The 23,704-nt window shown below is 40.5% G+C and overlaps 2 protein-coding genes across 2 annotated transcripts; both read left to right on the top strand.

Annotated features, from left to right (window-relative positions):
* Positions 1–411: 411 nt before the first annotated feature.
* Positions 412–1,347, top strand: LOC138092571 (olfactory receptor 4D11-like). The gene has a single exon (XM_068988614.1). It carries the CDS (start codon positions 412–414, stop codon positions 1,345–1,347), a length of 936 nt encoding a protein of 311 aa, XP_068844715.1.
* A 19,550-nt stretch (positions 1,348–20,897) lies between these two features.
* Positions 20,898–21,833, top strand: LOC138092314 (olfactory receptor 4D11-like). The gene has a single exon (XM_068988092.1). The coding sequence runs from the start codon at positions 20,898–20,900 to the stop codon at positions 21,831–21,833; it is 936 nt and encodes a 311-aa protein (XP_068844193.1).
* Positions 21,834–23,704: the final 1,871 nt, after the last annotated feature.

Genomic DNA, 23,704 nt, shown 5'->3' on the forward strand with positions numbered 1-23,704 from the left:
TCTTATCTTCAAGTACACAGGAACGGTTTGAATATAAGAAATGCTTCAGACAACTCCTGACATCAATAAATGTGTAAGAAATTACAAATAATAATATTTTAAAAACAAAATAAATAAAATAGGCTGTATATATAAATGTCACTAACTCAACACAAGCTTTTATTCTTTCCAAAAATACTTTTATAGGAGAAGAATTATTGAATGATTTTTCAGGTGATGATTTCATTGCACCACCATACTGATGATGATATTACAAACCTGGACAATTCAGTAATTCAGCACATTGCAGACGCTGCAGCCGGATGAAGAATGCCTGATTACACTGATAGTGTGCAAGAGGAAAACAAAGTTAGTAGCTGAGCACTTTCATGGGAAATAGCTTCGAATAAAACAGGAAAAGAGGATGTGTCCATGGAGCTGGGAAACGGCACCAGGGTGAAAGAATTTATTTTCCTCGGCCTGACCCAGAATCAAGAACTGAGTGTGGTCCTGTTTCTCTTCCTGCTTTTGGTGTACGTCACCACTCTGCTGGGAAACCTCCTCATCATGGTCACAGTGACCTGGGATTCTCGCCTTCACACCCCCATGTACTTTTTGCTCCGGAATTTATCTGTTGCCGACATCTGCTTCTCCTCCATCACCACCCCCAAGGCCCTGGTGGACCTTCTGGTCCAGAGAAAGGCCATCTCCTTCAATGGCTGCTTCACCCAGATGTTTTTCTTTCATCTTATTGGAGGGGTGGATGTATTTTCTTTGTCGGTGATGGCCTTTGACCGCTACGTGGCCATCACTAGGCCCCTGCACTATGTGACCATCATGAGTCGGGGGCGGTGCACTGCCCTCATCGCGGCCTCCTGGGCGGGGGGCTTCGTCCACTCCATCGTGCAGACCTCCCTGCTGCTCCCCCTCCCCTTCTGCGGACCCAACGTCCTGGACAGTTTCTACTGTGACGTCCCGCAGGTCCTCACACTCGCCTGCACAGACATCTTTATCCTTGAGCTCCTGATGATTTCCAACAGCGGACTGCTCACCACCCTGTGGTTCATCTTCCTCCTTCTATCATACATGGTCATATTATTACTAATAAGGTCTCAGGCCGGGGAGGGCAAGGGGAAAGCCATCTCCACCTGCACCGCCCACATCACGGTGGTCACCCTTCACTTCGTGCCCTGCATCTATGTCTACGCCCGGCCCTTCTCCGCCCTCCCCACCGATAAGGCTGTCTCCGTGACCTTCACCGTCATCTCCCCTCTGCTGAACCCCCTGATCTACACCCTGAGGAACCAGGAGATGAAGGCAGCCACGCGGAGGCTGAGGGGGAGACTCAGGCCTTCTGACAGAGAATAGAAAATCTCCCAACTCCTCAGTACCAAAGAGTCCTTCCATTATTTTCCTCATAGATTCTTATTCATATACTCAAATACATTGTCCAAGAACCCAGTGCCTTTACTAAGTAATCCTTTCTTTTCCTATTTAAGTCAATAGGTTGCTGATAGCTCAAGCTTCTGGTCAGAAAAGTACTCAGACATCTTGGTGGGCTAGATCACTGATGCTCTTCTATACACTACCTACATTTCATTTTGTAATATTTATACCCATGGCTTCCAATCTTGAAAATGTTGCTTCTAAAATTAAATATTCAACTTCCCTTGTGGTCCAGTGGTTGAGAGCCTACCTACCAAAGCAGCGGACATGGGTTCCACCTCTGGTTCAGGAAGATTTCCACACGCCTCAGAGCAGCTAAGCCTGTGGACCACAACTACCGAAGTCTGCATGCCTAGAGCCTGTGCTCCCCCAGAAGAGACACCACCACAAGGAGAAGCCTGCTCACTCAGCTGGAGTCAGCCCCACTAGACGCAACTAGAGAAAGCCTGTACACAGCAATGAAAACCCAGTGCAGCCAAGATTCAGTTAATTAATTAAATCAGATTTTTTAAAGCTATAAAATTTTTAAATATACTTACTAAATGATTGTTGAATATGTTCATTTACTTGAACAATATATGCAACCTTCAGTTCAGTTGAGGTCAGTCGCTCAGTCGTGTCCAACTCTTTGTGACCCCATGGGCTGCAGCACGCCAGGCCTCCCTGTCCATCACCAGCTTCCAGAGTTTACTCAAACTCCTGTCCATCGAGTCAGTGATGCCATCCTACCATCGCATCCTCTGTCATCCCCTTCTCTCCCACCCTCAATCTTTCCCAGCATTAGATATGCCACGTTAGATTTGTATTATGTGTGTGTGTGTGTGTGTGTGTGTGTGTAGCAAACTTCCTATCAGCATTTAGTTGATATAAATAATAATAATTTAAACAGATTTCACGCATCAAAGAAGAAACAGAAGGAAAACTGCTAGCAAATGTATATGGATTTGTGCAACTTCTCTCTCTCTCATTTCTCTCTCTCTCTCTCTCTCTCTCTCTCTGTCTCTCTCTCTCTCTCTCTCTCACTGGGCTGTGAACTTCTCATGGAGAGAGGTTATGCTTTACTTCCTTGCACAGCAACAAAAACATACTACCACTTCAACAAAAACTTATTGAATTAATGCAAGAATCCGGATTGAACATTGTCTTTTTTAAATTTATTTATTTTAATTGGAGGCTAATTACGTTACAATATTGTAGTGGTTTTTGCCATACATTGACATGAATCTGCCATGGGTGTACATGTGTTCCACATCCTGAACCCCCCCTCACCTCGCTCCCCATCCCATCCCTCACGGTCATCCCAGTGCACCAGCCCTGAATACCCTGTCTCATGCATCAACTTGGACTGGTGATCTATTTCACATATGATAATATACATGATTCAATGCTATTTTCTGAAATTATCCCACCCTTGCCTTCTCCCACTGAGTCCAAAAGTCTGTTCTTTACTTCTGTGTCTCTTTTGCTGTCTTGCATATAGGGTCATCATTACCATCTTTCTAAATTCCATATATATGTGTGAGTATACTGCATCACTGTTTTTTGTTCTGTCTTACTTCACTCGGTATAGTAGGCTCCAGTTTCATCCACCTCATTAGAACAGATTCAAATGTATTCTTTTTAATGGCTGAGTAATATTCAATTGTGTATATGAACCACAGCTTTCTTATCCATTCGTCTGCTGATGGATCTAGGTTGCTTCCATGTCCTGGCTATTATAAACAGTGCTGTGATGAACATTGGGATACATGTGTCTCTTTCAATTCTGGTTTCCTCAGTGTGAATGCCCAGCAGTGGTTCCAAATAGGAAAAGGAGTACGGCAAGGCTGTATATTGTCACCCTGCTTATTTAACTTCTATGCAGAGTACATCATGAGAAACGCTGGACTGGAATGAACACAAGCTGGAATCAAGATTGCCAGGAGAAATTTCAATAACCTCAGATATGCAAAACACCACCCTTATGGCAGAAAATGAAGAAGGGCTAAAAAGCCTGTTGATGAAAGTGAAAGAGGAGAGCGAAAAAGTTGGCTTAAAGCTCAACATTCAGAAAACAAAGATCATGGCATCCGGTCCCATTACTTCATGGGAAATAGATGGGGAAACAGTAGAAACAGTGTCAGACTTTATTTTGGGGGGCTACAAAATCACTGAAGATGGTGACTCCAGCCATGAAATTAAAAGATGCTTACTTCTTGGAAGAAAAGTTATGACCAACCTAAATAGTATATTCAAAAGCAGAGACATTACTTTGCCAACTAAGGTCCGTCTAGTCAAGGCTATGGTTTTTCCAGTGGTCATGTATGGATGTGAGAGTTGGACTGTGAAGAAGGCTGAGCGCCGAAGAATTGATGCTTTTGAACTGTGGTGTTGGAGAAGACTCTTGAGACTCCCTTGGACTGCAAGGAGATCCAACCAGTCCATTCTGAAGGAGATCAACCCTGGGATTTCCTTGGAAGGAATGATGCTAAAGCTGAAGCTCCAGTACTTTGGCCACCTCATGTGAAGAGTTGACTCATTGGAAAAGACTCTGATGCTGGGAGAGATTGGGGGGCAGGAGGAGAAGGGGACGACAGAGGATGAGATGGCTGGATGGCATCACGGACTCGATGGACGTGAATCTGAGTGAACTCCGGGAGATAGTGATGGACAGGGAGGCCTGGCGTGCTGCTATTCATGGGGTCGCAAAAAGTCAGACACAACTGAGCGACTGAACTGAACTAATGGCAGTTCTATTTCCAGTTTTTTAATGAATCTCCACACTGTTCTCCTTAGCGGCTGTACTAGTTTGCATTCCCAACAGTGTAAGAGGGTTCCCTTTTCTCCACACCCTCTCCAGCATTTATTGCTTGTAGACTTTTTGCTAGCAGCCATTCTGACTGGCATGAGATGCTACCTCTTTGTGGTTTTGATTTGCATTTCTCTGATAATGAGTGATGTTGAGCATCTTTTCATGTGTTTGTTAGCCATCTGTATGTCTTCTTTGGAGAAATATCTGTTTAGTTCTTTGGCCCAATTTTTGATTGGCTCTTTTATTTTTCTGGAATTGAGCTGCAGGAGTTGCTTGTATATTTTTGAGATTAATTCTTTGTCTATTGCTTCATTAGCTATTATTTTCTCCCATTCTGAAGGCTGTCTTTTCACCTTGCTTATAGTTTCCTTCATTGTGCAAAAGCTTTTAAGTTTAATTAGGTCCCATTTGTTTATTTTTGCTTTTATTTCCATTACTCTGGGAGGTGGGTCATAGAGGATCCTGCTGTGATTTATGTCAGAGAGTGTTTTGCCTATGTTTTCCTCTAGGAGTTTTATAGTTTCTGGTCTTACATTTAGATCTTTAATCCATTTTGAGTTTATTTTTGTGTATGGTGTTAGAAACTGATCTAGTTTCATTCTTTTACAAGTGGTTGACCAGTTTTCCCAGCACCACTTGTTAAAGAGATTGTCTTTAATCCATTGTATATTCTTGCCTCCTTTGTCAAAGATAAGGTGTCCATAGGTACATGGATTTATCTCTGGGCTTTCTATTTTGTTCCATTGATTTATATTTCTGTCTTTGTGCCAGTACCATATTGTCTTGATGACTGTGGCTTTGTAGTAGAGCCTGAAGTCAGGGAGATTGATTCCTCCAGTTCCATTTTTCTTTCTCAAGACTGCTTTGGCTTTTCAAGGTTTTTTAGTATTTCCATACAAATTCTGAAATTATTTGTTCTAGTTCTCTGAAAAATACCATTGGTAGCTTGATAAGGATTGCATTGAATCTATAGATTGCTTTAGGTAGTATATTTATCTTCGCTATATTGATTCTGCCAATCCATGAACATGGTATATTTCTCGATCTATTTGTGTCCTCTTTGATTTCTTTCACCAGTGTTTTATAGTTTTCTATATATAAGTCTTTGGTTTCTTTAGGTAGATTTATTCCTAAGTATTTTATTCTTTTCGCTGCAACGTTGAATGGAATTGCTTAATTAATTTCTCTTTCTGTTTTCTCATTGTTAGTGTATAGAAACACAAGAGATTTCTGTGTGTTGATTTTATATCTTGCAACTATATTCATTGATTAGCTCTAGTAATTTTCTGGTGGAATCTTTAGGGTTTTCTATGTAGAGGATCATGTCATCTGCAAACAGTGAGAATTTTACTTCTTCTTTTCCAATCTGGATTCCTTTTATTTCTTTTTTCTGCTCTGATATAGTAGTGGTGAGAGTGGGCACCCTTGTCTTGTTCCTGATTTTAGAGGAAATGCGTTCAATTTTTCACCATTGAGGATAATGTTTGCTGTGGGTTTGTCATATATAGCTTTTATTATGTCGAGGTATGTTCCTTCTATTCCTGCTTTCTGGAGAGTTTTTATCATAAATGGATGTTGAATTTTGTCAAAGGCTTTCCCTGCATCTATTGAGATAATCATATGGCTTTTATTTTTCAATTTGTTAATGTGGTGAATTACATTGATTGATTTGCAGATATTGAAGAATCCTTCCATCCCTGGGATAAAGCCCATTTGGTCATGATGTATCATCTTTTTAATAGGTTGTTGGATTCTGATTGCTAGAATTTTGTTAAGGATTTTTGCATCTATGTTCATCAGTGATATTGGCCTGTAGTTTTCTTTTTCTGTGGCATCTTTGTCAGGTTTTGGTATTAGGGTGATGGTGGCCTCATAGAATGAGTTTGGAAGTTTACCTTCCTCTGCAATATTCTGGAAGAGTTTGAGTAGGATAGGTGTTCGCTCTTCTTTAAATTTTTGGTAGAATTCAGCTGTGAAGATGTCTGGTCCTGGGCTTTTGTTTGCAGGAAGATTTCTGATTATAGTTTCTATTTCTGTGCTTGTGATGGGTCTGTTAAGATTTTCTATGCCTTCCTGGTTCAGTTTTGAAAAGTTATATGTTTCTAAGAACTTGTCCATTTCTTCCAAGTTGTCCATTTTATTGGCATATAATTGCTGATAGTAGTCTCTTATGATCCTTTGTATTTCTGTGTTGTCTGTTGTGATCTCTCCATTTTCATTTCTAATTTTGTTGATTTGATTTTTCTCCCTTTGTTTCTTGGTGAGTCTGGCTAATGGTTTGTCAGTTTTATTTATCCTCTCAAAGAACCAGCTTTTGGCTTTGTGGATTTTTGCTATGGTCTCTTTTGTTTCTTTTGCATTTATTTCTGCCTTAATTTTTAAGATTTCTTTCCTTCTACTATCCCTGGGGTTCTTCATTTCTTCCTTTTCTAGTTGCTTTAGGTGTAGAGTTAGGTTATTTATTTGACTTTTTTCTTGTTTCTTGAGGTAAGCCTGTATTGCTATGAACCTTCCCCTTACACTGCTTTTACAGTGTCCCATAGGATTTGGGTTGTTGTGTTTTCATTTTCATTCATTTCTATGCATATTTTAATTTTTTTATTTCTGTGATTTGTTGGTTATTCAGCAGCGTGTTGTTCAGCCTCCATATGTTGGAATTTTTAATAGTTTTTCTCCTGTAATTGAGATCTAATCTTACTGCATTGTGGTCAGAAAAAATGCTTGGAATGATTTCAGTTTTTTTGAATTTACCAAGGCTAGATTTATGGCCCAGGATGTGATCTATCCTGGAGAATGTTCCATGTGCGCTTTAGAAAAAGTGAAATTCATTGTTTTAGTGTGAAATGTCCTATAGATATCAATTAGGTCTAACTGGTCTATTGCATCATTTAAAGTGTGTGTTTCCTTGTTAATTTTGTCTTTAGTTGATCTATCCATAGCTGTGAGTGGGGTATTAACGTCTCCCACTATTATTGTGTTATTGTTAATTTCTCCTTTCATACTTGTTAGCATTTGTCTTACATATTGTGGTGCTCCTATTTGGATGCATATATATTTTAATTGTTATATCTTCTTCTTGGATTGATCGTTTGATCATTATGTAGTGTCCATCTTTGTCTCTTTTCACAGCCTTTGTTTTAAAGTCTATTTTATCTGATATGAATATTGCTGCCCCTGCTTTCTTTTGGTCTCTATTTGCATGGAATATCTTTTTCCAGCCCTTTACTTTCAGTCTGTATGTATCCCTTGTTTTGAGGTGGGTCTCTTGTAGACAACATATATAGGAGTCTTGTTTTTGTATCCATTCAGCCAGTCTTTGCCTTTTGGTTGGGGCATTCAACCCATTTACGTTTAAGGTAGTTATTGATAAGTATGACCCCATTGCCATTTACTTTATTGTTTTGGGTTCGGGTTTATACACCCTTTCTGTGTTTCCTGTCTAGAGAAGATCCTTTAGCATTTGTTACAGAGCTGGCTTGGTGGTGCTGAATTCTCTCAGCTTTTGCTTGTCTGTAAAGCTTTTGATTTCTCCTTCATACTTGAATGAGATCCTTGCTGGTTACAGTAATCTGGGCTGTAGGTTATTTTCTTTCATCACTTTAACTATGTCCTGCCATTCCCTCCTGGCCTGAAGCGTTTCTATTGAAAGATCAGCTGTTACCCTATGGGAATCCCCTTGTGTGTTATTTGTTGTTTTTCCCTTGCTGCTTTTAATATTTGTTCTTTGTGTTCAATCTTTGTTAATTTGATTAATATGTGTCTTGGCATGTTTTGACTTGAGTTTATCCTATTTGGAACTCTCTGGGTTTCTTGGACTTGGGTGGCCATTTCCTTTCACATTTTAGGGAAATTATCAACTATTATCTCCTCAAGTATTTTCTCATGGCCTTTCTTTTTGTCTTCTTCTTCTGAGACTCCTATGATTCAAATGTTGGGGCATTTAACATTGTCCCAGACATCTCTGAGGTTGTCCTCATTTCTTTTATTTCTTTTTTCCTCTCTGCTTCATTTATTTCCACCATTCTCTCTTCCACCTCACTAATCCTATCTTCTGCCTCAGTTATTCTACTGTTGGTTCTGTCCAGAGTGTTTTTGATCTCAATTAATGCATTATTCATTATTGATTGACTCTTTTTTCTTTCTTCTAGGTCCTTGTTAAACTTTTCTTGCATCTTCTGAAATCTTGTCTCCAGACTATTTTCCTGTAACTCCATTTTGTTTTCAAGATTTTGGATCATTTTTACTATCATTATTCTGAATTCTTTTTCAGGTAGACTCCCTACCTTCTTCTCTTTTGTTTGGTTTGGTGGGCCTTTACCTGATGAATATTTCTCTGCTTTTTCATCTTGTTTATATTGTTGTGTTTGGGGTGGCCTTTCTGTACGCTGGTAGTTTGTGGTTCTTCTTTATTGTGGAAGTTCCTCCTTGTGGGTTGGGTTGGACAAGTGGCTTGTCAAGGTTTCCTGGTTAGGGAAGTTTGTGTCGGTGTTTTGGTGGGTGGAACTGGATCTCTCTTCTCTGGAGAGCAATGAAGTGTCCAGTAGTGGGTTTTGAGGTGTCTATGGGTTTGGTGTGACATTTGGCCGCTTGTATCTTAATACTCAGGGTTATGTTCCTGCATTGTTGGAGAATTGGTTTGGTATGTCTTGCTCTGAAACTTGTTGGCTCTTGGGTGGAGCTTGGTTTCAGTGTAGGTATGGAGGCTTTTGGATGAGCTCTTGTTTATTAATGTTCCTTGGAGTCAGGAGTTTTCTGGAGTTCTCAAGTTTTGGATTTAAGCCTCCTGCCTCTGACTTTTGGTCTTATTCTTACAGTTGTCTCAAGACTTCTCCATCCATACAGCAACAATGATAAAACATCTAGGTTAATGGTGAAAAGGTTCTCCACAGTGAGGGACACCCAGAGAGGTTCACAGAGTTACATGGAGAAGAGAAGAAAGAGGAAGGAGATAGAGGTGACCAGGAGGAGAAGAGGGGGAGTCAAAGGGAGAGAGACAGATCTAGCCAGTAATCAGTTCCCTAAGTGTCCTCCACAGCCTAGAACACCCAAAAAGATCCTGAGTTGGGTAGAGAAGAGAAGGGGGAGGGAGGAGATAGAGGTGCCCTCGGAAGCAAAGGGAGAGTCAAAAGGGGGAGAGCCAGTAATCACACTCCTAAGTAAAAATGGGTGTTGAAGATTGGATTCTTAAAGGTACAAAACTGATAACAAAAACCAAAAAGCAAAGATTAAAAATCTAGAGTAGAGGTTCAGTTCAGTTCAGTTCAGTTCAATTCAGTTGCTTAGTCGTGTCCAACTCTAACTCTCAAAAATACAATATTAAAAAGCAAAACAAAATCACAAAAATTATAAAAAATATATGTATTAAATTTGCTCTAAAAATAGGGTCTTTTTTGCAAGGTAATAGTAAGTTATAAAACAAAAATTAAAGGAGTATTAACAAAAATTTAAAAAAAATTTTAATTAAAAAATGATAATAGTAAAATATATCCAGGAATTTCTCTGGAGCTGTTGAGGGCAGTGTGGGGTCAGTTCAGTTTCAGATAGTTCCTTGTTCCAGCTTATACTTCTTCTCAAGGTCGATAGGCCCCTTCCAATGTAGTCAGTGCTAGCTGCAGGGTTTTAACCCATTGCACCTGTCACTTCCAGGTCACTTCCCTCTTCTTTGTTTATTTTGGCTTCCTCTGTTTGCAAGTCTCTTCAGTGTCTAATTTCTGCCCTGACACAAGCGGGTGAAGGTGGTCACTTATTTAGGCTAACTTGTTCATTTGTGCTGTGGGCAGGGAGGAACACCACAAACACATATCACTGACGTGTGTGGGGAGTGCTCCCAGTGTCTGGGCCACACTGGGTTTGCCCCTGCTCATGGCATGTGTGCTTTCCTGGTCTACACTGCTCAGGCTCCATGTTCCTCTGCAGGCGAACTATCTAAAGCGGGCCCTGGGTTGTGCACATTTTCCGGGTCTAAGCCATTCAGGTTCAGGTTCTCGGGTACTCCACAAAGGCACAGACTCGGTTGGGCCTGCGTTTTGTGCCCTTCCCAGGTTTGAGCAGCTCAGGTGACCAGGTGCTTGGCGAGTGCACTCTCCCAGTCTGGCGGTGCATCTTATCACCTCCCCCATCCCAGCTGCTTGGTTTCCTGGGTGCACTCGTGACAGCGCTGTCTCAGGTGGGCCGTGTGTCTCCTCTGGGGGGCTGACTTATGACTGTGACTCTCCTGGCGGATGTAAACTGTCCAGGGTCCAAGGAAGACTTGGTTAGTAACTGAAAACCTGCTCACAGTTTGGTGGAGGATGCCGTCTCTGGGGTGGAGATTGCCCCTCGCCTTCCAGTTCTGGCTGCCGCCCGCCTGCCCCTCTGCCTCTGGTGGGGGGATTAGGGAGAGGGGCTGGTCCACAGCTAGCTAGCTCTCCTCTGGTGTTTGCTCAGTCCTTTATCCTGTGAGCAGGCCAGGCTGTTGTGGGAAAGTTCTCCCTTTGACTCTTTTTTTTCCTCTTTCTCTCTCTCTCGGGCTATCTCATGTTTGTTCCCTCAGATTGTCCTCAAGGCAGTCAGGCCCAGCACCCACCCTAAGTATGCAGCCCATGCCTCCCTGTTCAACCCCACTCGCTGCTGGTGGACTCACGTCCAGGCTACCTCTCCACTGGGAATTGCAGCTAGGCGTGTAATCTCTGGGATCTTTTTCCCCCCTTTCCCCCACCCTCCTGATTATGTTGCCCTCCAAGATTCCAAAATTCCCCAACAGACCCTCAAGTGAGAGGATTTCCTGGTGTTTGGAAACTTCTCCTTCTTCACAACTCCCTCCCTGGGACAGGTGTCCATCCCTAACTCTTTTGTCTCTCTTTTTATCTTTTATATTTTGTCCTGCTGCTGCTGCTGCTAAGTCACTTCAGTCGTGTCCATCTCTGTGCAACCCCATAGACAGCAGCCCACCAGGCTCCCCTGTCCCTGGGATTCTCCAGGCAAGAACACTGGAGTGGGTTGCCATTTCCTTCTCCAATGCATGAAAGTGAAAAGTGAAAGTGAAGTCGCTCATTCATGCCTGACCCTCAGCGACCCTATGGACTGCAGCCTTCCAGGCTCCTCCATCCATGGGATTTTCCAGGCAAGAGTACGGGAGTGGGGTGCTATTGCCTTCTCCGATATTTCATCCTACCTCCTTTCAAAGAGATTGGGCTGTCTTTCTGGGTGCCTGGTGTCCTCTGCCAGTGTTCAGAAGTTGTTTTGTGGAATTTGCTCAGCGTTCAAATAATCTTTCAATGAATTTTGGGGAGAGAAAGTGGTCTCCTCATCCTATTCCTCTGCCATCTTAGGACCACCTGAACATTGCCTCTTATACAATAGTCAGTGAGACTATATAAAAGACAAAAACATATGAAGCTACCTTGTGCATATTTATGCTAAAACTTTGAATAAACTGAAACTGTTATTTTATGTAATTCTGGAATCTTATTTTTATTTGTTTACTTAATATTTTTTCACAGCTACCAAGAGTTCTTCCTGTTGAAACTGAGATTATTTTCTGAATCTGATACCAATATCATCCTATAATTTAGGCATACAAAAGAACATAGCATTCTTTAATTTTAGTGTAACAATTTAATTTCTATTTCAAGCTACCATTCAACTTTGATGTTTGAAGATTCTTGAAAGTTCCCCACCACACCATAGTGTTTTCTGAGTTCCAGGAAAATAAGTAAAAAATAAAGGTAAAAAGAGATGCATAGTTTTATAACAGGATGGTTTTTATAATTCAGTGATAGCAGAAACCATAAATGGAATACAATTGTCTAATGTCTCTATCATGCTAACAAAGCACCAGAATACTCTGTGAATGTATTTCTCCCCATTCAGATTAAAGAAAAAAACAGTTATTTCACTAAATATAGAAAAACATTTGACAATATTCTATACCAATTCATGACCAAACTCATAAATATATGAGGAAAAGAAAGATTTTTTTTAATAAATAAAAAGTTAATGTAAAAAAACACATGTAATGGTAAAGAGAAGCAATTTATTCAGTGCTACCTCCTATAACCATTCCAATAAATTCTCTATTTTTTCCCATGAGAGACACAGAGAGACTCTGAATTCAACTACATACGCAGTTTAGCAATCTGTATTATTAAAGTGTGCCTCCCTAGTGGCTAAGGCAGTAAAGAATCTGCCTGAAATTCAGGAGACCCAGGTTCAATCCCTGGACAAAAAGATCCCCTAGAGAAGGGAATGGCTACCCACTCCAGTATTCTTGCCTGAGGCATTCTGTGGACAGAGGAGCCTGATAAGCTGCAGCCCACGGGGCTGCAGTCAGGGGTGACTGAGGGACTAATGCACCGAGCATACTGAAATTACGGGTCTGGTCTCAGTGAGATCAGTCCTATGCCAACAAGAAGTACGGAGTGCAAGGCTTCTAGGAAGGTCTCTAGAACTTGCACTTCACCTTGAGCTGGGAACATAAAACTAAGCTTTTCATTTCCTTAGTGTGACTTATCCAATGTAGTTAGAAGAGCCACCTCTTCCTCCACAGTCACTATAATATTGATTCAGTCAACTATGGTCACCACCTAGTGATCCAAGGCACTTGTTTTACTAGGAAAATTACCACAATCAATAATACGTGACAGTTAGTTTTAAGGCCTTTATATGCCATGGCTCACCAACACCTAATTTCCCATCTGTAAAAAGGTCGGCATGATGTTTAAGACTAAATTCATCCAGATACTTCTAAATAATGCAGATGTCAAAGAAAAAAAAAATCACAAGATAGTATTCTGAACTAAATCACAATGAGATCACCATATCTGAATTTGTGGAATGAATAAAGCTAAGAAATCATTTATAATTTCACTGCTTACACTAGAAAAGCAAGATACTCTAAAATCAGTAATCTAGCTTCCAAAGATTTCAATTTTTTTAAGGAAATGATAAAATTAAAAATCAAAGTAAGTTAAAGAACTGAAACAATAAATGTAAAGACAAAAAAATCAAAAACTCCACAAACAACAAGTGCTGGAAAGGGTGTGGAGAAAAGGGAACCTTCCCACAATGCTGGTGGGAATGGAAATTGATACAGTAATTATGGAAGACAGTATGGAGAGTCCTTAAAAAACTAGAAATAAAACCACCATATGACCCAGCAATATCACTTTTAGGCTAATACCCTGAAGAAACCAAAACTGAAGAAGACACGTGTGCCCCAACGTTCACTGCAGCACTGTTTACAACAGCTGAGACACAGAAGCAGCCTGACGTCCATCGACAGATGAATGGGTAAAGAAGCTGTGGTGCATATGTTCAATGGAATACTACTCAGCCTTAAAAAGGAACGCGTTTGAGTCGGTTCTAATGAGGTGGATGAACCTAGAGCCTAAGAAAGAAAGAAACAAATATTGTGTATTAACGCATGTATATGGAATCTAGGATGGTACTGGAATCTGTTTGCAGAGCAGCGATGGAGACACAGACATAGAGAACAGACTTACGGACAAGGGTGGGGGAGAGGAGGGAGAGGGTGAGAGAAATGGAGAGCGTAGCGCGGATGCATGTGCACTAAGAAACGTGAATAGACAGCCAATGGGAATCTGTTGCATGACTCAGGAACTTAGACTGGGGCTCTGTAATAATCTAGAGGGGTGGGAATGAGCGGGAGGAGGGAGGGAGATACAAGAGGAAGGGGACATATGTACACCTATGGTTAATTCATGCTGATGTATGACCAAAATAAAACCAATATTGTAAAGCAATCATCAATTAAAAATAAATCAATATTTTTAAAAGTCAACAAAATAGGAAATGACTACACAATAGAGAAAATCAAGGACACCAAAAGGTTAGGAGGGTTCCTTTTCTCCACAGCCTCGCCAACATTTGATATTTGTAGACTTTTTCGTGATCGCCACGCTGACAAGCATCAGATGACACTAACGTAGGATTCTTTGAGAAGATCAACAAAAGTGATAAAGGTGTAGATAACCAATCAAGAAAAAAGGAGAGAAGCAAATTATCAATATCAGTAATGGAATAAGGCAGCTTGCTACAGATCACACAAACCTTAAGAGGATATTAAGGGAATATAATGAACACATGCCAAACGTTGACTATTAGATAAACAAATGAGGTGATCTCTCCTTGTGGTTTTGGTTTGCAAATAAATGGAAATTTTTAATTTTAAAACCCTCCTACAAAGAAAACTCTAAGCCTAGTTAGCTTCATATGTAAATTCGAACAAAAATTTAAGGAAGAAATCATAACATTACTACAGAACTGCTTCAAAAAATAAGAGGGACCACTTCTCAGCTCAGTTTCTAAGAACAACCTAACTCTGATAGCAAAACCAAAGACTCTATAAGAATCTCAAAGACTAGATCAAAATCCCTCATTAACACACATGTACACTGAAAACTAAACCAAAAAATTGCTACAGAAAACAAAGAAGTCTTTAAAAATGGAGATGTATATTATATTCACAGATTAGAAAACTCAATATTATGAAGATTTCAGTTCTCTCCCAAATTAATCAATAAGTTCAATACAATTCGAGGCAAATTGCATTGCCTTGCAAATTGCCAAATTCCAGCAGGACTTCTTTTTTGTTAAGCGGATAATAGCTTTAAGCAAAGGCAAAGAATCTGAATACCTAAAACAGTTTTGAAAAGAAAACAAATTTGGAGAACTTCTTCTACCTGAATTCAAGAACTATTATACAGTTCAATCACCAATATCATTTTAAAAATGGGCATGAAGATAGAAACAAATCATTGGAAAAACATAGAGAGTCCATAAATGGGCACACAAACATGCACACACAGATGTATGTATGTATGTGTAATATATAGATATATATACACAGTCAAATGAATTTAATAAAGGTGCCAAGAGAAATCAGTCTGGAAGAGAGTAAATTATAAATTCGTCAGCAAACTGTGGTGGAAAAACCAGATGTCCACATAGGAAAAAAATTAACCTTCATCCTTACCTCATAACTATACAAAAAATTAACTTGAAATCTATTAAAGACTTAAACATGAAAGCTCAAACTATTAAACTTCCAAAAGAAAACATTGGACAAGAATGTTTACAATCTTGGGGTAGGCAAGGATTTTTTAGAAAAGACATAAAAATCTTAACAAATATTGACTTCAAAGTTTTAAATTTATAATTTTCCAAGTACATCATTAAGAAAATTAAAAGAAAGTTGTAGGCAAAGCTATTTCCGATAGACATTTCTTTTAAAAAGGACTTGTATCCAAACTTTATTGTTAAAGGAAAAATTATTCATGACACGTTATAGAACGGTAAGAAAATCTTTATTAAACGAGAGGGCGTCATGATAGTCTATAAGGACCATAGTGATGAAATTTTACAATAGGGGAGAGAAATTGGGCTCAACTCTGAACACAGCGTGGAAGAGCAGGAAATTATAGCCAAGGAGCAGAGTTGGAGCTGCAGAGTGGCAGTAGATGGAAGGTTACTAAAAAGCAACATCAGGAATAACACTGGCTAACTTGAGCTAAGAGAATTCTCTCCGAAGGCAGTCCTGGGTAATTTGATGTCACTTGGGACGTGGGTGGTAGAGAGTGAGAAACCCATTCAGATAGCAAAGGTGATCAGATATGAAAGATGGAAGAGTGTGGCTAAACTGACTCAGTAGAGTCCTGGCTAATATTAAGAAAATGCAGAGATGAAAATTCAAAAGCTAAAGCATCATTGGAAAAGAACTCAGACTGAATAGGGTTTGCTCAAAGGCAGACTCTTTCTCAATGTAGAGAATCCCTAAACTCAAAATAGATACTAAAGAAATAGTAAAAGAGTAAGACAATTTCAAATAGCAGTAGATATGAAAACACTCCGCAAAATGCATTATATGAATCCTCAGGAATTACTTGAAAAGATGTTCAGCATCACTGGTCATCAGAAATGCAAATCAACACCGTAACAAGATACCATCACACACACACACACCTCCAGAGAGTTACAATAACGTTGTCTTGCAAAGCAGAAACGGAGACACAGACTTTGAGCACAAATGTATGGAAATCAGGGAGGGAAGGGGAGGGAGGAATTGGGATGTTGAGACTGACACATATACACTATTGATACTATGCATAAAATAGAAAATGAATGACAACAACCTGTGTAGCACAGGAACTCTACAGAATGCATGTGGTGACCTGAATGCGCAGGAGTCCAAAAGGCAGGGGATATGTGCACACGTATGGCAAATTCATTTTACTCTACAGCAAAAACTAACACAACATTTTAAAGCAACTATACACCAAAAAATTTAAGAAAGAAAAAAACATTGTCGAGGAGAACCTGGACCTATTGGAGCGCTGCTAGTGGCAATGTCAAATGAACATACAATAAACAAGTTTTCCAGTAAGAGTAAACGTGTTCTTACCGTATAATTGCCCTTACACCTCCAGGCACTTACCCAAGAGAAATGAAAAACTATGTACACAAAAACACTTGCACAAATATTGATAGCCAACATTTACTCATAAGAGCCAAAAACTGGATACAAGTCAAATGTCATTTAACATAATTAGATAATCAAACTGTGATGAATATATATATAAAATCTAATACCACTCAGCAACAAACAGGAACAATCAGTACATGCAATAACATGGATGAATCTCAAAAACAAGAAAAATTCAAATATGAAAGTTCCCCTATGTTACAACTCTATAGGCTTGATTTTTTTAATTGAACTGAAATTAATGTGTCCAAATATTAATATTTATATATTCCTGGTAATGAATACATAGGTTTCTATTGCTCTTCTTTGGTCATATTTCTACTGCAAGAGATATCCTCAAAGACCAATCTTGTCAGTTCTCTGTTAAGAATCTTCCATTTTCAGCATAAACCAAAATTCTCACAGTTAATTTGACCCTCTAGTCACCTTTTGACATCATCGCATAATCAGTGGCATTCTCCATGCCTCACTCAACTATTCTTTCTCTACACATGTAAATTGCAACAATACAGGGCTATAATCATCCTGTGTGTAATTAGAAACTGGAATTGTAAAAACAGGATTTGTCCAGTTGTCTTATTCCAGCTCTTTGGCAACCTAATTAAAACTCATTTGTATATGGTCCTCTGAGCCTTGTAAGTCCTAGAAATGGAACCCTTGCAGTCTCTCGGGCACAGAACTTGGCATGTTTTAACAAAGGTCTGGTTGAGTGGTGGATTAAGGCATAAGTTTCATCTACTGCCTCTAAATAATTTGGACACTAATTAAAATTTGTGTGTGTGTGTGTATGTGTGTACATGTGCATGTGGTGACATTTTAATAACTCCCATTGAAAATTCATCACCAACAACACAATCATGCATTTGACTTTCTCTTCCTAGTCCAATAATATTCCCTTTCCAGTTCTTATATGAGATCAGAGGCTGATGGGTTTGTTCATTAGACACAACGAAAGAGCCTTGAAATGTGATTCTTTGAATCTGCCCTTTCCCTCCTGAAAGGAGAGAAAAGACACTAAGATATTTAGTCCTCCAAAGAGCTTTACCATCAGAAACAAATTTTTCAAGAATTAATGTCACCAGTGTCTTATTCTGCACTTACCTAATGGCATACAATTCACACTTGGAGTTTCAGGATCAAAGGAATTAGGTAAAGACATTCAACTTCTAGCTAAAGTTAAGGTCATGCAGAATGAAACTGAGATGTCCTTCTTGATTTTGTATAAATACTTTGACTTTCATATTTCTCAGTTAAATTAAATATTTCAGAGCCAAGATGATCTCCTCAGTGCCAGAGACAAGGGTGGGTGGTAACCAGTGGGAAGAGAGATGTTGTGTCAAGAGGAATGCAGAGATATGGTCCTTTCAGCATGATTTTCAGAACCCTTTCTGCAAAGTGGCTTATCTTCAGACATACTTTATCACACATTCTTGTTACACAAAATTATTGTTATGTATTTCTCTTATATGTTTACACACACACACACATATTTGCTTATTGCTGTTCAGTCGCCCAGTCGTGTCCGACTCTTTGCAACCCCATGGACTGCAGCACACCAGGGCTCCCTGTCCTTCACCATCTCCTGGAGTTTGCCTAAGTTCAAGGTAAAAAAAAAATGGATAGTATTTCTTTCCATTCTATTTCCATCTCTTTATTCCTTTTAACCAGACATAGATTCATAACATATTCCATATAAAAACCAAGAATAATGTAAATACTTACTAAAAGATGATGATAAATAACCTTTTCTTAACTCTTCACATATAGTAAGATCTTAAAAATAGTAGTTTTGTTACTACCGAAAATCATGACATCTCCTATCATATCTCTTATCCCACCCAAATCTGCTACTTCTCTCCTCATGACACATTTCACTTTGTATCATGCTTAATTTATATATGTCCATCAATTTACACATATCATCAATTTTGTTAACCTGCAGACACTTTGACAACGTGGTGCAATATATCTATATACATTGGGGTTTTTTTATATACCTATAATTTTTAAAGTGGAATATACTTGCTTTACGAGGTTGTGTTAGTTTTATCTGTATGCATTTGAAGATTGCAACAAATGGTCACTAGCTAGGGAGGAACAAATGATAATTATAAAACTTCCTAAAAATTATCAGTAACAGCTTATGTAAAAATGCTGATGATACAAGTATCCCTCCCTGCTATATGAACACTCCACCCTCTAATCTTTCATCCACAGAAGAAAAGAGGCAGAGGAGGGCGTGCCTGATACAGTCTGGACCAGCGCTCAGAACGAGGCCAGTGTTCGTGCCGTCTCCCCCAGTTAGAGCAAGGACACATTAGTTATATGAGATGAGTATGTTCTAGAGGTTTGCTGTACCAACTGTGCCACGGTTAGTGGTACTGTGTTGTGCACATGAAACTTTTGTTAAGAAGGGAGCGCTTACATTTCTGTTTTTACCAAAATAAAAAAAATTATGATACCATTTGAGATTTGGATTTACAGTTTCAAGGTATTTTCCAATAGCAAATTTTAAATGTTTTAAAGAATTATGAAGTAAGTTATCTCATTAGTATAAAATAATTGCAATGACAAGTTATCTACATAAAACAGCAGCAGCAGATCTAAGAAATCCCTCAGAAAAAGCCAAGAGCAAGGAAACTGACTCATGGACAGCAACACTGTAATGAGAAACAGATTACATCTTTTTTTAAGCAAGAAGTCAACAGATTATTTCCTAATATGAAATTGAAATTTGCTAGTATAAAGTGAAGCTGGTTCAGTCATGTCTGACTCTTTCTGACCCCATGGGCTAAACAGTCCATGGAATTCTCCAGGCCAGAATACTGGAGTGGGTAGCCTTTCCCTTCTCCAGGGGATCTTCCCAACCCAGGGATCAAACCCAGGTCTCCCACATTGCAGGGGGATTCTTTACCATCTGAGCCACCAGGGAAGCTCAAGAATACTGGAGTGGGTAGTCTATCCCTCCTCCAGCAGATTTTCCTGACCCAGGAATGGAACTGGTGTCTCCTGCATTGCAGGTAGACTCTTTACCAGCTTAGCTACCAGGGAAGCCCAATGAGAAACAGATGACATCTTGTTTAAACAAGAAGTCAGCAGAATATTTTGCTAATATAAATATTAAACTTGTAGATTCTATTATCATCGAATACAAAGATATGGTTTGAATACAGGAAAATACTTTAGACAGCTTCTGATATCAATAAATGTGTGTGAAATTAAAAATAATAACATTTAAAAAATAAAATTAATTAAATCAAATAGGTTGTGTAAAGGTCACTCAGTTCAGTTCAGTTCAGTTCAGTCACTCAGTCGTGTCTGATTCTTTGCAACCCCATGAATTGCAACACGCCAGGCCTCCCCGTCCATCACCAACTCCCGGGGTTCATTCAAACTCACATCCATCTAGTTGGTGATGCCATCCAGCCATCTCATCCTCTGTTGACCCCTTCTCCTCCTGCCCCCAGTCCCTTCCAGCATCAGAGTCTTTTCCAATGAGTCAACTCTTCACATGAGGTGGCCAAAGTACTGGAGTTTCAGCTTTAGCATCATTCTTTCCAAAGAATATCCAGGACTGATCTCCTTTAGAATGGACTGGTTGGATCTCCTTGCAGTCCAAGGGACTCTCAAGAGTCCTCTCCAGCACCACAGTTCAAAAGCATCAATTCTTCAGTGCTCACCTTTCTTCACAGTCCAACTCTCACATTCTTACATGACCACTGGAAAAACCATAGCCTTGACTAGACAGACCTTTGTTGGCAAAGTAATGTCTCTGCTTTTGAATATGCTATCTAGGTTGGTCATAACTTTCCTTCCAAGGAGTAAGCATCTTTTAATTTCATGGCTGAAATCACCATGCAGTGATTCTGGAGCCCAAAAAAATACAGTCTGACACTGTTTCCACTGTTTCCCCATCTATTTCCCATGAAGTAAAGGTCACTACTTAACACAAATGCTTATTCCTTCCAAAAACAGGTTTACAGGAAATCAACTGTTGAATGGCTTCACATATGATGATTTGCATGGATCACTAAACTGCAATCCTAAAAATTTGGACAACTCAACCAAATGTAAACACTACAGCAACGTGGGGAAAGTTCTGAATTGCATTCACAGTGTTTAAGAAGAAAACAAGATAAATAGCTGAGCACTTTCATATGAAGTAGCTTCAAACAAAACAGTCAGAAAGAGGATGGGTCCATGGAGCTGGGAAATGGCACCAGGGTGAAAGAATTTATTTTTCTCGGCCTGACCCAGAATCAAGAACTGAGCGTGGTCCTGTTTCTCTTCCTCCTTTTGGTGTACGTCACCACTCTGCTGGGAAACCTCCTCATCATGGCCACGGTGACCTGGGACTCTCGCCTTCACACCCCCATGTACTTTTTGCTCCGGAATTTATCTGTTGCTGACATCTGCTTTTCTTCCATCACCACCCCCAAAGTCCTGGTGGACCTTCTGGTCCAGAGAAAGGCCATCTCCTTCAATGGCTGCTTCACCCAGATGTTTTTCTTTCATCTTATTGGAGGGGTGGATGTATTTTCTTTGTCAGTGATGGCACTGGATCGGTACGTGGCCATCTCCAAGCCCCTGCACTACGTGACTGTCATGAGTCGGGGGCGCTGCACTGCCCTCATCGTGGCCTCCTGGGCGGGGGGCTTCGTCCACTCCATCGTGCAGACCTCCCTGCTGCTCCCCCTCCCCTTCTGCGGACCCAACGTCCTGGATACTTTCTACTGTGACGGCCCCCAGGTCCTCACACTCGCCTGCACGGACACTGCTGTCCTTGAGCTCCTGATGATTTCCAACAGCGGACTGCTCACCACCCTGTGGTTCATCTTCCTCCTTCTATCATACATGGTCATATTATTACTGATAAGGTCTCAGGCCGGGGAGGGCAAGGGGAAAGCTGTCTCCACCTGCACCGCCCACATCACGGTGGTCACCCTTCACTTCGTGCCCTGCATCTACGTCTACGCCCGGCCCTTCTCCGCCCTCCCCACTGATAAGGCCATCTCTGTGACCTTCACCATCATCTCCCCTCTGCTGAACCCCCTGATCTACACCCTGAGGAACCAGGAGATGAAGGCAGCCATGCGGAGACTGAGGGGAAGACTCGGGCCTTCAGAAAGGGCATAGACTGATAGCTCACTCCATTTCACCACCTTTGAAAGTCTTTGTGCATCAATAATCTATATTTATTAAAGGATTGCTGATTAATTTTTAAAGTCTACTAAGATACATTGTTGTTGCTGTTATTGTTGTTTAGTCGCTAAGTCATGTCCTACACTTTAGGACCCCATGGACTATAGGCCGCCAGGCTCCTCCGTCCATGGGATTCTCCAGGCAAGAATACTGGAGTGGGTTTCCATTTCCTTCTCCAGACAATCTTCCCAATGCAAGGATCGAACCTGCATCTCCTTCATTGGCAGGCAGATTCTTTACCTCTGAGCCACCAGGAAAGCCCCATTAAGAAACATATGACTTACAAATGTTCTGATCAGCATGCAATCATAATTTTAAAATGGATTTTATATTACAGAAGAAGCAGAGAAATTGAATAGTTAGCTAGAGAAATGAATGTCACTTTACAGCCTTGGAAGAAATAAAGAAAATGGAGTCCAGTACACTCAGATAATCTTATCCCATTGGATAGCTGTGGGGTTTTTTCAGCTCTATTGAGTTGCAACTGACAAATACAAGGGGCATCTATTTAAGATGCACAACTTGATGTTTGGATACACATGCATATTGTGAAATGGTCACTGCAGCAGAATGAGTACAGTGGGGTCTCTCTTGCTGTCTCTTACAACCACATGGGAATCTACACTCATCTAAACAAATGTTTCAGTTAAATAAAAAGCAAAATATATACCCAGACATTCTCTCTGCATTCCTACACTGTTCACAGAAAGGGAGATGAGACACATTAGAAAATAACGCAGTTTGTGCATTTGGATTCTATCAGGTTTGCACATTTTGAGGAAGCAAATATATCCAAAAGAAGTTCCTCCTCTGACTTTAGACTATGAATAAATTAAATAGCTATTTGCTGAAGGTCTTCCTTTCCAAAGCCCACATTTTAGTGGTTGAAAGCAGGTTCCCTGAAGTTAGCACAGCTTGAATTAGAATATGGATTCACCGAGGAGTTCTGTCTGAGCCACCAAGGAAGCGTGGCCAGGAGGAGCTACTCCACATCCGAGGTAAGGAGCAGCGACTGCACTTTGCTGGAGCAGCCGTGAAGAGATACCCCATGTCCAAGGTGAGAGAAACTCAAGTAAGACAGCAGGTGCTGAGAGGGGGCAGCAGAGGGCAGACAGACTGACACCACAATCGCAGACAACTAGCCAATCTATTCGCACGGACCACTGCTGCTGCTGCTCCTGCTGCTGCTGCGTCACTTCAGTCATGTCTGACTCTGTGCAACCCCATAGACGGCAGTCCACCAGGCTCCCCCGTCCCTGGGATTCTCCAGGCAAGAACACTGGAGTTGGTTGCCATTTCCTTCTCCAATGCATGAAAGTGAAAAGGGAAAGTGAAGTCGCTCAGTCGTGCCTTACTCTTAGCGACCCCATGGACTACAGTCTACTAGGCTCCTCTGTCCATGGGATTTTCCAGGCAAGAGTACTGGAGTGGGTTGCCATTGCCTTCTCCAACACGGACTACAGCCTTGTCTAACTCAGTGAAACTAAGCCATGCCATGTGGGGCCACACAAGACAGTTGGGTCATGGTGGAGAGGTCTGACAGAATGTGGTCACTGGAGAAGGGAATGGCAAACCACTTCAGTATTCTTGCCTTGAGAACCCCATGAACAGTAGGAAAAGGCAAAATGATAGGAAACCAAAAGAGGAACTCCCCAGGTCAGTAGGTGCCCAATATGCTACTGGAGATCAGTGGAGAAGTAACTCCAGAAAGAATGAAGGGAGGGAGCCAAAGCAAAAACAATACCCAGTTGTGGATGGGACTGGTGATAGAAGCAAAATCTGATGCTGTAAAGAGCAATATTGCA

This window comes from Capricornis sumatraensis, chromosome 16, assembly GCF_032405125.1.
Source record: "Capricornis sumatraensis isolate serow.1 chromosome 16, serow.2, whole genome shotgun sequence".
NCBI lineage: Eukaryota > Metazoa > Chordata > Mammalia > Artiodactyla > Bovidae > Capricornis > Capricornis sumatraensis.

Coding starts and splice junctions, on each gene's coding strand:
- LOC138092314 (XM_068988092.1), top strand. CDS start 20,898: ATGGAGCTGGGAAATGGCACCAGGGTGAAAGAATTTATTTTTCTCGGC.
- LOC138092571 (XM_068988614.1), top strand. CDS start 412: ATGGAGCTGGGAAACGGCACCAGGGTGAAAGAATTTATTTTCCTCGGC.